At 40.8% G+C, this 16562-nt stretch overlaps 1 protein-coding gene and 2 non-coding genes across 3 annotated transcripts in view; all 3 read left to right on the top strand.

The window, feature by feature from the left end:
* Positions 1–16562, top strand: part of LOC103004316 (uncharacterized) — a 353565-nt gene that overhangs the window by 298933 nt on the left and 38070 nt on the right. The window contains 1 exon segment of the mRNA XM_007179046.2: positions 15528–15547. Coding sequence (XP_007179108.2) covers positions 15528–15547 — 20 coding nt within the window.
* On the top strand, positions 7269–7362 carry TRNAI-UAU (transfer RNA isoleucine (anticodon UAU)). Its single transcript has 2 exons — positions 7269–7306; positions 7327–7362. It is a non-coding gene; the product is annotated as a tRNA-Ile (tRNA).
* TRNAS-GCU (transfer RNA serine (anticodon GCU)) lies at positions 13479–13560 on the top strand. The gene has a single exon. It is a non-coding gene; the product is annotated as a tRNA-Ser (tRNA).

Genomic DNA, 16562 nt, shown 5'->3' with positions numbered 1-16562 from the left:
TGGACAAATCACTTTACTTTTTAGTCACCCCACTACCTTATATGCAAAATGGGATGATACTTACTTTGCAGGTTTGTGGTGAGATTAAATTACACAAAGCAGGTAAAGTCCTGGCAACTATTTAGGCTGTCAATAAAAAGTAGACGTCATTGATAGCAATGTCCAACCGCTTCCCAGTCTTCTAAAGCTTAATCTTGATAACTCAAAAAGCATATATCAAATATTCATTTACCGAGCAAAATGTGAAAACCTAAGGATTCATAGGTAAAGTTTAATCCAAATTCCTCAAAAAACTAACATCAAGTCAGAGAGACAAATCTAAATTCATAATTACAATACAACAGGAGAAATGCTACTCCAGAAATAAAGAAGAAAATGTGCCAGCAGCATGGAAGTACAGCAATTAGCTCTGGAGGGGAAGTCAGGGGAAGCTCTTCATGACATTGCATTTCAACTTAATCTTGAAGGAGAAACAAATTTGACTTTGTGAAGAAGGAAGAAATAAAGAGCCAGAGGGTTCAGTACCTGTATGACTAAAAGTTACAAAAGTTGCCTGGTATATTTGAAGAAAGCAGTGTCATGTGGTAGAACTACAGTTTTAATTGGCATGGAGAGGAGGAATAGGAAAAGTGGCTGGAAAGCCAGCTTGATGGGGCACACTAGGGGGTTCTAATATACTGGGAATATTATTTTTTTCTAGATATGGTGGTTCATTTCTTATCCTTCCAACTGTGCATATACATTTTAATACTTTTTGCATGTATGACATGCATGAGATGCATCACAATAAAAAAGTTAAAACATTTCGAAAGATAGGTTGGTGCCAATTTATAAATAACTTTATTTATCAAGATAAGGAATTTATCCTGAAGGCAAGAAGAAGGCAAAATAGGTTTTTAAGGAGAAACTTCTCAGCTCTGTGTTTCAGGAAGTTAGAGTTGAGCAGCATTTGTAGAGGTAGACCGCAGTCTGGGCAGGGATAACAAAGGCCTGGTCCAGATGACTAGGTGTGAGGAGGGCTCAGAGAGGGGAACAAAGGTTTGGTTGAAGTGGAAAGGACAGGCTTTGATGATTCATTGAAAGTGATGAGCAAGGGGTTATTAGGCGAGTGCTTGCATTTATGGATCAGGAAATTCCTTTAACCTTTAATGAATAGTAAAAAACATAGTTTCCTGAAGGAAATGAGCTCCAATTCTAGTCCCCAAAGTCTCTCATGTAGCCCCGATTCTACCAGAACTTTCTTTGAGTCTATGAGCTACCCCCTTCATCTTTCCAATAAATTCACTTGTTGTCATTGTTGTATGAGGTACTTTGGATAAGGTTTTGTTACCTGCAACAAAAAGAGTCCTGAACAATACAGTAGTGAATAGATTCCACTCATAAAATTCCCAGGGAACAGAAAATTTTTATCAAAACTCAGGCTTCATAGGTGAAGAAAGAGTTTTGCTACTGTTAAAAAAAACTACTGCCAGGAGACCCCCAATACCAGTGAAAGGGTTGGGAGGTAGGTGCCTAGAGAATTTTCAAGGTGAGGAGAAGTTTTTCCATTCCAAGTCTCCAAGGCCAAACACACTCAACCCTCCCCACACCCCAACTGTGTCTTCTCTCTTGTGAAAATCTAAGTTCCCGGAATCCTAATCCATATCTGAACAATGATTAGTAACAGGCCAACGTTTTCCAGTCTTACACAGTAATTAAACAAGAGTGTGTGTATAGTTGTGAAGTCTTGAATTACAAGCTAGACGTGATTTTTCTTCTCAAATTAACCTTCTCACCACCACCGAGGTTAGGCTAGCCATCTCTACCCGGTGTCCTTTCTGTGACTGTTATTGAGTTCCCATTGGCCACTGATATTTGCAAGGGTTTCACTTGGATTGGTTGCACTAAGACACACTGAAGCCAACAATGATGGGAGCTGAACAAGCAGAGAATTCCTGAGGAAAGAATGACGATGTTGAAGATGAAAATGACAACACTTGATATTTATTATGAAATTTACAGTTCTTAAATGGGCTTAACAAATGAGAGAATGGTCTAGGAACCTAAAGTGCAGATTACTCTGTCAATCCCATTCTTTACTCCACCCACCCTGTGCCCTTCTACCATCTATCTTACACTTTCTCTCTCAATCTCCAAGACATGGTTCTTACAGTATGTACAGGGGCAATGGACTCTATGTTTTCTATAAAGTCAAAATTCTAACATTGTAGAGTAGGAGCAGCTGCAATGAGCAAATGAGATGTCATTGCACCAAATCCATGTCCAAAAATTAACAGTACTCAAGGGAAATATTTGAAACCCACAAATATAATTGTTCTGAATTCAGGACCTACCCCCCAAACTCAGAGAGCCCCAAAAACACTCACCAGATAAGAAAAACAGTGCGGTGCTGAATGAAAGGATGAAAGAGGGGTAGAGAAAGGCGATTTTCGTGTCCTTGTAAAAGTCAGTTACTTTCAAAACATGCAGAGAGTGCAGCAGTAGTGCAAGGAACACACAGATACCTGTTACTCAGAAAAAAAGGGGGTGGGGCAACAACCCATCTAGTTAGCTTAGTCTATGGCCTTCAGGTTAATTCCCAAGACCTTAAGTTGCCTTTTTAACTCCCCATACACTATTTCTTTCCTTTTGTTATCATTGTATTACCTTTTTCCTTTACAGTCCCTGAACAGTTTCTAAGCGGCTATGCCCAGTGGACAACCACCCCAGCCCAGAACCAGAATGATTGAAGGAATCCTCTTTCTTTCATCGCTTACCTACGATGAAGAAGGTGATTGTGAAGACAAAATACTGTTTCCGGGTATCAGGAAGGGAATGAGGGAAGGCCAGGAGTATAAAGCTCAGGAAGAAGGAGAGAAGGAGGGCGCTGATCATGAAAATTCGACCAAATATATAGCAGTCTGAATTGGGTAGGGAGAGGGGAGAAAGGCCAGGAACTCCCTCTAGGGTCCCCCTTTTTCTGGGTCTGAATCCCCAGAATACTAAAGAAGCGGTGCAGAGACTTTAAGGTAGGAACCAATGACAACTGGTGGGAAGCTTAGGGATGGAGGGAGAAGTAAGGTGCAAAAAGATCCAGAATAGTGATTCTAGCTGGGCTGGTATCCCTAGAGAGGCCTGATCCCCTGGCTCATTCTGAAATGAGCCAATGTTACTGATGGGAATATAACTGCTTCCTTCAGGTGTACTGGGGCAGGAAAGGAGGCTGAAAATTCTGGGAAGGGACAGGGCTGGAGCAGAGCCCTCCCTTTCAAGGCCAGAACTTACTTGATTTTGATGGTAGGATCCAACATTTGATCTCACCACTGCATATTGCAAAGAGGGCGCTGAACAGGACTTGGGAATTGCTTGGGATTTCTATCCTCACCCAGGGAGAAAGGCTGAAGGCCCACCACAGAAGGGCAGAACCAGTGAAAGTACAGATGAGGATAAGAATGCGATATGGTTTAACTATCCCACATTTCACACAAAAGGGTGCTGACTGAAAAAAAAAAAAAGGCGGGGGGTGGGTGGGGAGGAGGCACAGAGTTAGATTTCCTCAGTTTCTTTGGGATTTCTGTCCATTCTTAAACACCCATATAAGTCCAACCTCCTTGTCTTTTCTCATACTCAGCTTGCAGAGCTCTCCCTCCTCATCTCCTAACCAAATCCTCTCCAGGTCACAGACTGACCCTGTGTCCCTCACCAGCAAGAACTGAGATCTTTCTCCTTGATCTATACGTCTTCTCTGAACCACTTGTACACAACCGTCCACAGCCTTGTATTGTTACTATGCTTTTCCTGGGTGTCCAGGTATCCTGTCTCATCACCTACACTAGAAGTCCCTGGAAAACAACAGCCCAACTTGTTAATCTCCCACCACATTTAGCGTAGTGCTTTACATGTAACAGGATCTCAGTGAATATCTGTTAACAGAACGGGAAAAAAAAACATAGCATATACCAAATACATTCCCTAGTGATGTCAAGAGAAGTAACAATTTTCTGATGCTCTGCAGCCTCAACGTTCCCCTCCATCATCACTCCCCTCAAATCACAGCCCCCTTCCCCTCTTCTCTCACTGTTAATGATCCCAGCTTACCTTTTCTCTTATTTCTTCTTTTAATATTTCTGTGTCAGCTTTCATCTTTTGATTATACTTTGTTTTCTACAGCACTTTTTAACACAGAGGCCCATCCTAGCCTTCTCTTCAAGAGTAGAACCTTGTGGTGCCTTCCCGTCTCCTCATTGGCAGAAACATTTAGTGACATCATAAGTATGTGAACTCTACATCCCAACAAAAATGTGAGATCCTATCCTGCTGGCCCTGTTTTTAAAAAATATGTCATCTCCCAACCCCCTCCACCCAGCAAGGCCTTTGTTTTCTTTGATACATGTGTGCTTCAAAAGTTATGGCTTGTGTCCTTAGTTCTAACTTCTAATACAGAATAAGCAAGAGTACTGTATTCTCGTACAAGACTAAAGGACACTTGAGAGAGAAAATGGGATAATCAGGGAAATAACTGGGAAGATTTAAATGGAAATCCGTTTTGTGTTAAGGGTACAGTGGTTCATACTACACCCTTCAATTCCTTCACCAGAATGATATTAAGACACGTAATGCCTTTTGATCTCAACCTTTTGTCTAACACACTGCTTGGCAATGGTGGACATTCTGCATGTTTGTTGATGAAGGAATTAGCAAATAAATGAATAAATGGAAGTGAGACAAAAAAGCAGAGGGTTGCTAGGAACCTCTGTTTAAAATTTTCTTAAATGTAAGCTCTGGGAATGCAGGGATTCTATTTGTCTCTTCTATTCACGAATGACTTCTGGCACAAGGCAGGTGTTAAATAAATATTTGTGGAATCGATGACTAATTCAGGAACAAAAGGATCATTCTTAGGACAGAGGGTTGGCATATCTGTCAGTTTCCCTCAACTGACTTTTTTTGATGTATGTGCACTATATACCAACATATTCCTAGGATAAACTAGGATGTTAGAGTGTGCAATAGTAATACATTTCCAGCTTAGCACTATAGGTTTATGTGTCAATCAGTTAAACTATTAAAAGAGGATAGCATGATAACTCTATTGGCTGGGAAGAGAAGGACTATTTATGAAACCAGAGGTAACTCAACAAGGTAAAGACTGCTTTTGACAATCATGTGCACATGGAAACCCAGCCCTGAGACTTAGGAAGAGTAGATATTGCAAGACAATATCTTTAAGTCTCAAGGTTGGTGGGGTCCCCATTGAGAAGAGCACCATACTTTCTCCTGAGCTTTGAACTGACCCCAGAAAACAAAGTATGCAGGCAAATAGATTTCTGTTGATGTCAAAAAAGGAATAAAGGGAAACTATAAATATATTTAGCAAGCAAATTGTTTACTGTAAACAGTGGGTCACTTACTCTTTCCCTTATAGACAACTTCTCAGTCTACACATTAAAAAAATGAATTAATTAATTACTCCACGTTCACTTGAAGGCACACACTCCCTTAATATAAGACGACAGTTCTTTGTTTAAAATGACTTGGAAAAGGAATCAAGTAGGAGAAGCTAGAGACAGAGAACCTTGATTCAAATCCTAGTTTTGTCACTTACTTTTTGGCTAAGTCACTTCTCATAGTGAGAGATTGCTGCTAAATTTGCTGAATGTAATAGAAATATTGCACTCATATAAAGAAAAGAAAGTGAAATAAAAGAAAAAGAGTTCTTATCTCTAAGCATACAAACTGAAGAAGTTAGGGTGAAATGATATGTCTAGATTTTACTTTCACTCCCACCTCCAACCGCCTACCCCCAACACAAAAATAGTACTGGTAAGACAGAGGAAACGAGACTGGTAACATGTTAATGATCGTAAGATCGATTACATGGGAGTTCTTTAACTACGTCAACTTCATTATGCTTGAAAATTTCCATAATAATATGTTTAGAAATATAAATTTGACATCTCAGTCACCTAAAAGGCTAGAAGCTAATTTCTTTTTCTTTTGTAAACGCTCTGCTCACATGACTGAAAATGCTACCTGCTCTCTATTATATTCAATTATGCTCACTGATACATTTTTAAAATTCTATGACTTTTCTGGGTCTCTCAGATATAAACTCCACAAGAGATTGACTGTTTTGTTCATTTACACTTATCTTTTATTAAACACAGTAAGTGGTCAGAGAATATTGTTTATGTATTATTTCAATAAAAAAAACTACCCCTGTAGGATTGCTATAGAACTAGACTGAGAAAATAAATGTAAAAGTATTTAAAAAAAAAGAAGCCCTGTATAAATTCTACTTCAAGCCATCATCATAATTATTATCGGAAATTTGAATCCTTTGCTCCATTTTTAAACATCATACCAAAATTTGACACTAAGCATTGCTCCATGGAGATTGCTATTATCTCATTAAGAAAATTAAGTAACTTAAAGAAGTGACTAGAAAGAAACTAAGTATTTTAAAGAATCTCCTAGGATAGTATAAAAATTTATACACCAGGTAGTTTGTATTCTTGCCCAAATTTAAAATCTAGCAGCACACAGGCCGAATGAGCTATCGTTGCGCATATTTGAAACTATATGCTTGGATTCGGAATACTTGAAAGTCAACTGGATCCCAGCAGGCCGATGATACAAGTGCGTTTTAGGTTCAAATACTGCTTTCTGAAGTTATCCAAATATTACATTTAAAAAAGTCAAAGACATTCAATAAGAGGTGTACCTTGGGGGTAGATTGTCTTCTAACTCGTGAAAGATTACCACCAAAGTAAAGAGCACTAAGCAAATGTGCTCTGAAAGCCCACAGGAATTCTGGATGTTCACACACTCTGAGACAGCCTGCAACGGCTTCGTGGTCCTCCCACATTCACCCCCTTCCCAGGCTCAGAGAGCAAGCCTCCCTCCGACGCCCCGAGGAGAAGCATCCCGGAGAGAGACAAATGGAAAGGCTCCGGGACCCACACAGCAGCAGAAGTCTCTCCCGCCCACTCTGCCCACTGAAAGTCCTCCTTCGAATGCTCGAGGAGGTCGGAGTCTCCCGAGTGTCTACACTTTTCGCGGTCGTCTTGAAAGTATCCGCCCCCGTTTCCGCTAGCAGAGCACCCTCCGCGTCTTCAGGATTGGTGGCCAGGTGGCGTCTGCAGCTGACCACAGTCCGCCTTTGTGCGCAAGATGCAGTTGCGGGACTCCGGGAAGGATGGAGGTACTTGGACCTTTACTACCGGAGAAAAACTCTGAATATTCCTGCGTAGGCCATGTAATGGGTGACCGGAAGCGAGGGTATAGAAGCTCCAGTGGCGCAATCGGACAGCGCGCGGTACTTATATGGCAGTATGTGTGCGAGTGATGCCGAGGTTGTGAGTTCGATCCTCACCTGGAGCATTATTTTCCAATCGGAGATAGCATCCCTTGAAGAGACCCTTTCCCTTTGCTTTCCTGTCTACTACACCATCTTTGATGTGTTTGAATTTGTCCTATAGCATTTATTCTTACCGCTCCCTTAGCGCCAATTAGCGTCAAGCAATTACCGACTGAATGAATCTTTTGTGCTGCAGTGGGTTAGTTTCTCTAATTCTTTATCCCCACCTTGTCTTGCAAGCTGATCTCAAATAAAGAACATTTCCTGACCTCCCTCCCACCCCCCGGCTCACTTTGCTCTTTTTTTGTTTTTTTCATTTAAAAAAAATTTTTATTGGAGTATAGTTGCTTTACAACGTTGTGTTAGTTTCAGCTGTACGGCAAAGTGAATCAGCTATACGTATACATATATCGCCTCTTTTTTAGATTTCCTTCCAATTTAGGTCACCACAGAGCATTGAATAGAGTTCCCTGTGCTATACAGTAGGTTATTATTTATCTATTTTATACATAGTAGTGTATATATGTCAATCCCAATCTCCCAATTCATCCCACCCCCTCCCCCTTGTATCCATCCATATCTTTGTTCTCTACATCTGTGTCTCTATTTCTGCTTTGCAAATAAGTTAATCTGCACCATTTTTCTAAATTCCACATTTAAGCAATATTATACGATATTTCTTTTTCTCTTTCTGACTTTAAGTTCAAGTTAAGTGGAGTTAATTGCTGGATCTAGACATAGTGGTCACAGAGGGTGGTGTGACTAAAATTACAATTGCTAGTAGTATTGTATACAATAACTCAGGGTGTGGCAATGGGAGTAATTGGCTAAGGAAGCATTCAGGACAAGATTACTGATAGAGAAAAGTCAGTGAGGAAGTAGGAGTTTGGAAGTGTGACTGCATAATTTAACCGATTATTAAAATCATCAGTTAAACATAGAAGTTCACATCAAGATAGTCACTTTGCTCTTATGACCATCATTCCTCAGGGATCCCCTGGTGCGTACTTAGAAATCGCTAAGTAACTTCCCAGAGGTGATAAGCATTGAACTCCATTAGAGGGAATCAAAAGTGGGAACTTGCATGGAGTTCCTGCTTGATTAAATCTCTGGTTTTGGGGGAAACTAAAATACTGTTTTCTGAAAAGAGAGTCACCTGTAGTATTTTTCCCATTTAATTTCACCCTGATGAACTAACAGCCATGCAGCTTTTATCAACTGAGAAACAAAACCTGGCATCCTCATATGATCCAACTGTCTGGGCCTGGAAAAGGATGAGTGATAATGAGGCCCAGAAACCAGAAATCTGTAGAACAACATTACAGGAAAAAGCATATTGTTGTGAGTGGGGTAGATAGGAAGTAGGTAGTGATTTTGACTTAAAATTATGCTCCCCCCTCCACAATGACGCAAGGAGTCTGCCTGGTCATACATCTTATCACATGCCTCCTTACTTCACCCCAAGAGGGTGAATTGAGCTAAGTAATTTAGAGTACTTTTCCTAGCTGTAAATATTATCCCATACTTGAAAGCATGTATGTCCCACCCAGGACAAGTCACAGAAGGTGCATGGAATAAAGCTGGGTCCAGAGAACTCTCTCTTGAGGTCTGGATTCCTAAATATGTCCTGCATGTACCAGGACATTGTCCAGTCGCAGAGTCATCTCTTTGGGAAAGGTAGGGAGGTCCCATCCAGAAAAGCACCAGATAATAAAGTGGACGCTTTATCACTTCATAGCTCCTGCTAAGCCACCAGAGTATCTTGGAAGCTGTCAAAGTATATATTTAGGCTATATGCAGTATTTTGTATCATACTAGACATTTTGTTTTATTTAATATGATTTTAATTCCTTAGATTTAAAAACTTAACCATTGCACCCATTGAAACATAAACTGAAGCACATTAAAATTTACAAGGGTTTATTTGAGCAAGCACCCATTCAAATTAGGGAGTGCCAAACAAAAAGTGGTTAGGAGGCTCTGCAGGCAGAAGCTAGAGGGGAGACTTCTGTAGATATGTCAGAAGCAAAGCAAAGCAATTATTTGATTGGCTATAGCTTAAGACTGCTTTATGTGGGAAAGCCTAGCTGGCTCATTGTGATAAGCTGTTCTTAAATTTCATTTTCTCAGATTCCAGTTTTGGTTTGCTTACCTAATCCACCAAGGCATTTAGAGCCACCTCAGTCTAATGGTCTCCTTGTTTAATTACTTTAACAAAGTCCTACCAAATTGTGCTTTCCTTTTACAGAATAGTATAAAAACATACAGTAAACATACATTGTAAACTTAGTAAAATAAAATTGGGCTTTATAAAATTAGAAACTTACATGAAAAGAGTAAATATGGTGTCTTAGTTGGTTTGGGCTGCTATAACAGAAATACATAGACTGCGTGGCTTGTAAAAAAACCCAACATTTATTTCTCACAGTGATGGAGGCTGGAAAGACCAAGATTAAGACACCAGCTGATCAGGTGTCTGGTGAGAGCCTTCTGGTTTTGCTGACTTCCTACATGGTGGAAGGGGCAAGCAAGCTCTCTGGGGCCTTAAAAAATTTTTTTTTATTGGGGTGTAGTTGATTTACAATGTTGTGTTAGTTTCTGCTGTACAGTGAAGTGAATCAGTTATACTCTGGGGCCTTGTAAATGAAGGCACAAATCCCATTCATGAAGGCTCTGCCCTCATTAGCTGATCATCTCCCAAAGGCCCTACCTCCTAATACCATCACCCTGACCATTAGATTTTCAAAATATAAATTTTAGGGGGGCACAAATATTCAGACCGTAGCACATAGAAAACAAAGTAGTTCTACTAATATATATTTTCAAATGCTTTTTTTTTTTTGAGAAAAAAGAAAAATGTAGTCAGAGCATAATATAGTCAGAAAATAATGAAAATGAGATATCTTAAAGTTTATATGATCCTGTCAAGGCTCCACTTAGGTTTCAATTCTAATCCTTAAAACTTCTATAATTACAGGGACTAAAATAAATATATGCACCACGGCCTTCTTTTTTTCCTAAGTGTCATCACTTGCTCTAGATTTGTTCCCCACCACTGTGCTCTTGTCTTGGGTGTTGTAGAATGGTAAACAACCTCATAGAAAAAACATGAATGTTTTAACTACCTCCCTTTAACACATCCAATTATTCCTGGCTTTGAATCTGCCTCATAAGCCGCTGACGCAAAACTGCAGATGGAGAATGCAGGTATCGATCCCGCTACCCCTCGCATGCAAAGCGAGTGCTCTCCCATTTGAGCTAATTCCCCTTCCTCTATAAGTTGGCGTCATCGATGTCATCTCTATATCCATATGTCTTTCAGGCCCTCTAGGATCTGTTGGTAATTTTATGTCCACCAAGGCCAAACTGTACGGAATGGAGTTGAGACAACTCATAAGCAGCCTCGGGCAGGAATCCCCGACCACCGAGCAAAGGAGAGTGAAAAACAGCTAGACCTGGAAGGTCGCTCTAGGAAAGCTCTAGCTTCGCCCTATTTTAACTTCCTGGACCTCTCCGCAGAGGAAGAGGAAGCCCTGAGCAGGACCACCGACCCATCACTTAGCTCTCTCCAAATGCTCTGCGCTCTTCTTTTGTAATAAAAGGCGGGCTATCACTGAATAGAGAAGTTTAGAGACTTCTGCAGGTGTAAAGAAGAGCAAAGCTCCAGCACAGCCTCACACTCCAGGCTTTTCCACATGTGACTTCTGAAAAAATATGAGCTACTCTCACACATTTTCCCCAAAGAAGGTATTTTGATTTTCCCCAAGTACATCGCTACCAAATACGGGATGCAGCCAGAGTGTGAGTGGAAGAGTGCAAGGGAGGCTGGTGAGAGAGGGCAGAAGTCTATCGCCAGGGTGTAGGTCATCGATAGTTATTAAAGGGTTTTAATCAGGCTTATAGTATGCTCAGGGTGCCAGTTTACAGTCTTGATGTCTGGGTAGACAGTGGGCTGGAGCTGGCATGCTGATTACTTAACCAGGAGACCTCTGGCATCCACAGAGCATGGCCAGAGAGTGAGATAACTCAGTCAGGTATTTGAGAGTTAAGTCACCACAAGAATAGTTGGACTGGATGCCTAAAGAGGGAAGAGATGGATGAAGGCAATGAGGAGCAACTTTAGTCTTGATTTTAAAATGCGGGAGTGGAAGAGAGCGGCAGGGCAGATTATTAGGAAGGTAGTAGTCTTGAACTTGCAAGCTTATGTTCCTCAAGCCTTGCACTTTTGTAGAAATCTACTGAGAATAATTTTGCTTCTTGTTTTACGAATAGATCATCTCATTTTAAACAGTGAAATCTAGAAGCATTCCTACTTTGTAGACTTTTAATGGCAATAGAAAATAAATGGAAACACAGGTAATAGACAATAGCATCATAAACAAACAAACAAAAACTGTTGTTCTCTCCACAGCTGTTCCTGAAAATAGTGGCAGAATTGGCTGATTGAAAACTATTTATTCAACAAATTATACTGATAACTTCTAGAATTTTGAAGACGAATGAACACCCTCTTTATCTATTAAAGATTCTTATTGAACAGATGAAAGGAAACACAAAATAATATAATGCCTGAGATTAACCTTACAATAATATGGAAAACCAGTTTGGCAAAATGTTGATAATTGATGAAGCATATGTGATGCGTACTTGGAGATACTTGACTCTTTCCTATTCTCTCAATAATTTGTTTTGGGACTTTGATTAGATATATGGTAGAACTTCTCTCCTAGCCTTCATTTTTCCCATTCCTCTTTCCTAATTTCCAACTACCTGTATCAGTGGATAGTATTTTACATAGTTCCCTCAAATCTAACTTCCAGTGTCCTAATTCTCCTTTCTGCTCTATCTAATCTGCCATCTAATAAATCTGTTTAAGTATATGTTTTCAGTGTTTTAATTTTCAAATTCCTCTTTAATAATTTTAAATACATGAGAGTTAGTGTATTACTTTCCCAATGATTCACCACCCCTTCCTGTGAAAGGCCCACTTTTGACAATTTTCCTGTTAATTATACTGTCCTTCCTTGTGAAAGGAATATAATTCTTTTACCCTTTGCTATCAGAATTGACAACAGGATGAATCCTATGATTGCTTTGTACGCCTCCTTGCCTTTGCTCAGGCCCTTTCCTCAGTCTGGGACAACCTCATTCTTCACCACCGCTAGAAAACTTGCTCGTCAAGACTCATCTTCAATGTTACCTTCTTTTCCTGGGCACTTATGATCAATCTGATTAGTCAGAATTAGTTCCTATTCTTGTTCGTTCATCTGTCCGTTGTGTTCATTCTTATGAAACAACGAGATGGAGCTGAACACTCTTTTTTTCCCTCTTTCTTCCTTCGAATTATTTTCTCGCTAGTGTTGAGTTTCTTGACGTTTTCAGTACCAGAACGCTTGGAAAACCTAGTGAAAGTTGGACAAACCCTCCCTAGAAAACACACAGGTATCTGGGGGGGCGCGGAGGCCGTGGAGGAATCAGAATTCGTGGTTCCTCAGATGCGGATGACGCGGGAGGAGAGCCCCACGAAGTTAAAGATTCTTCTCTATGCAATTTCACCCGAAAGTATTGTAGAAGCGGCAATAACACGGAATAGAAATTGAGCACTATTCAGATCCGTCGTCTAATTTTCCAGACTGTCTCATTAACCACGAATTAGGAGTCCACATTCGCCAGCTCCCCTGACAGCGACTCCAGTGGAACCGGCTCTGGGAACCTCTGCCCCTGCGGACACCCGGCCGCGCTCACGGGCCGCGGGCCCAGGCTCCCCTGACGAGGGACGGTGACAGCAAACTGGTTCAGCCCAGGTTGGCCGCGTCACGCCCACCGCCTGCCAGGACTTGACGCTGAGGCGCCTCCTGCCGGGGACTAGGCAGACCGAGAAACGGGAGTGAAAGCCCAGGCAGGTGTGTTTCTACCACGTCTCCACCAATTTTATGACTCCTGTGAAAGCTAAGCCCGTTTTTTGCCCCCGTCGCAGCTTTTCCATCCCAGTTCTTTGTCCATTCGTGTGGAAGCTAGCCACCTCCACGTCTCCCAGACGTGTCTAAGCCGTCTCCTAAGCGTCTTTCTCTCCGGGATAGCCAGCGAGTTCCCGAGTATAAACTCTGAAATAAAGCACGCCAAGGGGTGAGTACACGTGGACGAGGTGGCCGAGTGGTTAAGGCGATGGACTGCTAATCCATTGTGCTCTGCACGCGTGGGTTCGAATCCCACCTTCGTCGGGCGTGTGCTTTTGGTGTGAAGAAGTGGGAGTGTTTTCGAAAGTTTCCTAGCATTTCCAGTTATGCTCTCTTTAAGTATTTGTTCAGTATTCTGAGTTTGGCCTAATGAGGTTTGCCCTTCTCTCCACTTTCTATGATCTCTGTCGTGTTTCCCTCCCCTCTGTAAGTGTGCACGCACTTGCATTTAAGGTGCTGACTTCTTAGAACAGGTTTTGCAGATTATTCTTCAGCTCTACCATAACATATTGTTCTCTTGATATTTAACAGACTTCTTGAAGGAGCTTTTGTTTTCAAGCAACTCGTATCTAGGAGAATTAATTGGTTAAGGGCTTTGAACTCTATGGATCTTTTTAACAATCGACCAATTTTGTTTCCATATTTTTTGTTTCTTTTTCCAACGCCTCCACTCATACTTGAGTAAGCCAGATTCTTCAGTACAAAGGACAATCTAGTTTCACAATGATTTTAGTATTTTATATTTACATAACAATAGAGTATAGGTTATGTATGTATAAATGTTTGAGGTCTATCCAATTAGGAGAATGACTGGAGGATTTTTTCCCTCCTCAAATTTCAATTACATTATCTTACATAGTTTTTCCAATTACATTATCTTCTCTTTTAAAATTATTATCTTAAAGATTATTTAGTAAAAATATTTTTCCAAACTCTTCCTTTTTGAAAAGAAAAAGTAAAAACATTTTATTTTGGCAATTTTAAAACATATTGAAAATTAGACATAATGTAAAAAGTATCTGCAAACTCATCTCAGAGCTTCAGTTAACCCCTCTATTGCCTGGACTCGCCTATGAGTCTCCTCCTGGTCTGCTTTTCCCAATGCCTCTCTTTGGGAAATTAACCTCTCATCAGGAAACTGAAACTTGGCAGCCCCTCTTCCACATCCCCTAGAGCAGTTACCACCTACAAACTTCATTAGGCTTGCTTGCAAACCTATTTAGAGTCTTTGGTTATTTATGAAGAAGAGAAAAAGAAACTGCATTAATGGGAAAGGAAATCTGAATATATGACTCTTTGATGAAACACTTGGCTTCACAGAAGCAAGTGCTCTGTGGAAAGCCAATTTGAAGCAAATATTTTTCTTTCAAATAAAAGTACTCCAGTGTATAGTATCATTTTTGGTGAAAATCATATCCAGGTTGTGGTTTATAGCAGTGCAATAAGGCAGTGTGTTTTTATACTTAAAGATGGTGGTTTCTGGCTGACTGCAATGCACCTTTCCAAACTTCTCATTTTTTTTTTTTATCTTTCCTCCCTCATCTTCATACCCCAAATGATTCTTTATCCTTGTCATTTCTCTCTACAAACATTTTTAATACTTGTCCTAAAGAGTAACTGGAAGAGAACTTTATCTTACATTACTTACCAACCCTGTATGACATATATTTTAACTCATTCACTCATTCTCACATTCACTCAATAATTTCTTCTTGAAGGTGGAGGATTGGGCCCTGGTGATGATGGGATGAACCAAGTGCTCCTGCCCTCATCAATCTCAAGGGCTCTAAATCTAAACCTAAAACAAGTCATTGGAAGTGTTAGGGAAAAAAAAAAAAAGAAAGAAAAAGTGTTAGGAGGGTCTACAGAGGCATTGGAAGAGCAGAGAGATGTGTAGTATTGGAAAGTATCCAAGGAGAGAACAAGTTGGCTTCTTTAAGGTACGGAGAGCAAGGAAGGAAGGGGTGGAAGTAAGATTTGCTGAAGGTCATTTGAACCCTGAGAGGAAAATGTCCAACACATACGGGCTTTCTAAACATGGACCCACTGCTACCTTAGTGTCTTCCTTTATGACTCATAGACATTAATTTGAAGAACTGATTAAAACTTTCATCTTCCTGTGTTCTACATTGATCTGAGCAAAACCAGAAGTTTATAAAATATTCCCCTCTCTACAAGCCGCACGGTTCCTGCCTTTTACACTACCTACACATTAAGTTCTGTGACTGGAGGAGGCCAGTGTCCAACTCAGGTTCTGCTGCTCACTGCCAGAAGGGCTAATATTGGAGAGACAGGTGTTGGTGGAAAAGGAAAAGTTGCTTTATTCAGGAGGCCAGCAACCTGGGGAGATTGTGGACTCATGTCCTGAGACCATCTCCAAGTTACCAGTTAGAGGACAACAGTTTTAAAAGGGAGTGTCAGGGGTGCACAGGTGGGGGAACTAGGTGCAGAAGAGCACAGTCAGCTCTGATAATCATCTCGAAACTGGTTGTGGGGTGGTCTGATCAGCATCCTCTGATGGTTTTATGTGCAATTAATCTTCTATCCCAAGTTCAGCCATCTTCCACCTCTTTAAGGCCAGTCCCTGGAATTCTTAAACAAGCAAGGTTAATTCTCACCTAGTTAACTAGTCATTATCTAAGACATGTCAGGGTCAGCAAGAAAGGAAAACATATGTAAGTTAAAAAATTCGTGCTGCTCAAGATAGAGCATCTTATGCTATGGCTACAGTTCTACAAAGAACCCACAACGCACCTACCACAAGAAGAGAAACTTTGGGGAACATGGGCATTGATCCTCCTGTTTCGTGTCCGCTGGCATCTACCATTTGAACTATTCCTCCCGAGTACCAGTTGTATCCCTTAATTTCAGAGCGTTAGATGCCATGTCCCACCAGAACTTTCCAGGCAAACTCCCTCCCTTAGAAACCTTTGCCTGACGTGGGTTCAGTCTCAGTACCATACAAACCCATCTGAACTTAAGGAGGCTTTAAGTCTTTAAAAAGGAGGGCTCGGCCAAGGCCAAGGGGACCCTTCATTGCTCAGCACTTAGAAAAGTGAAGGTGGCGGCGGGAAAGCTCTGATTCGCTAGTTTCAAGATCCTGAATTGTAAGAGGAGCAGAGAGCAAACAGGTCCCAGCTACGGAAGACCTTGCTGGTTACTTCCGGGCTAAATAGTGCTGCAGATCCCAAAGGCTCTATTTACAATTTACAATAATATTTATAATATTATAATATTTACAATTGTAGTTGTAATGTGATTATGGC

The sequence above is a fragment of the Balaenoptera acutorostrata genome, chromosome 10 (genome assembly GCF_949987535.1).
Source record: "Balaenoptera acutorostrata chromosome 10, mBalAcu1.1, whole genome shotgun sequence".
Taxonomy (NCBI): domain Eukaryota; kingdom Metazoa; phylum Chordata; class Mammalia; order Artiodactyla; family Balaenopteridae; genus Balaenoptera; species Balaenoptera acutorostrata.
The sequence above is the reverse complement of the archived record's forward strand: the minus strand, read 5'-3'. Positions and strand labels throughout refer to the sequence as shown.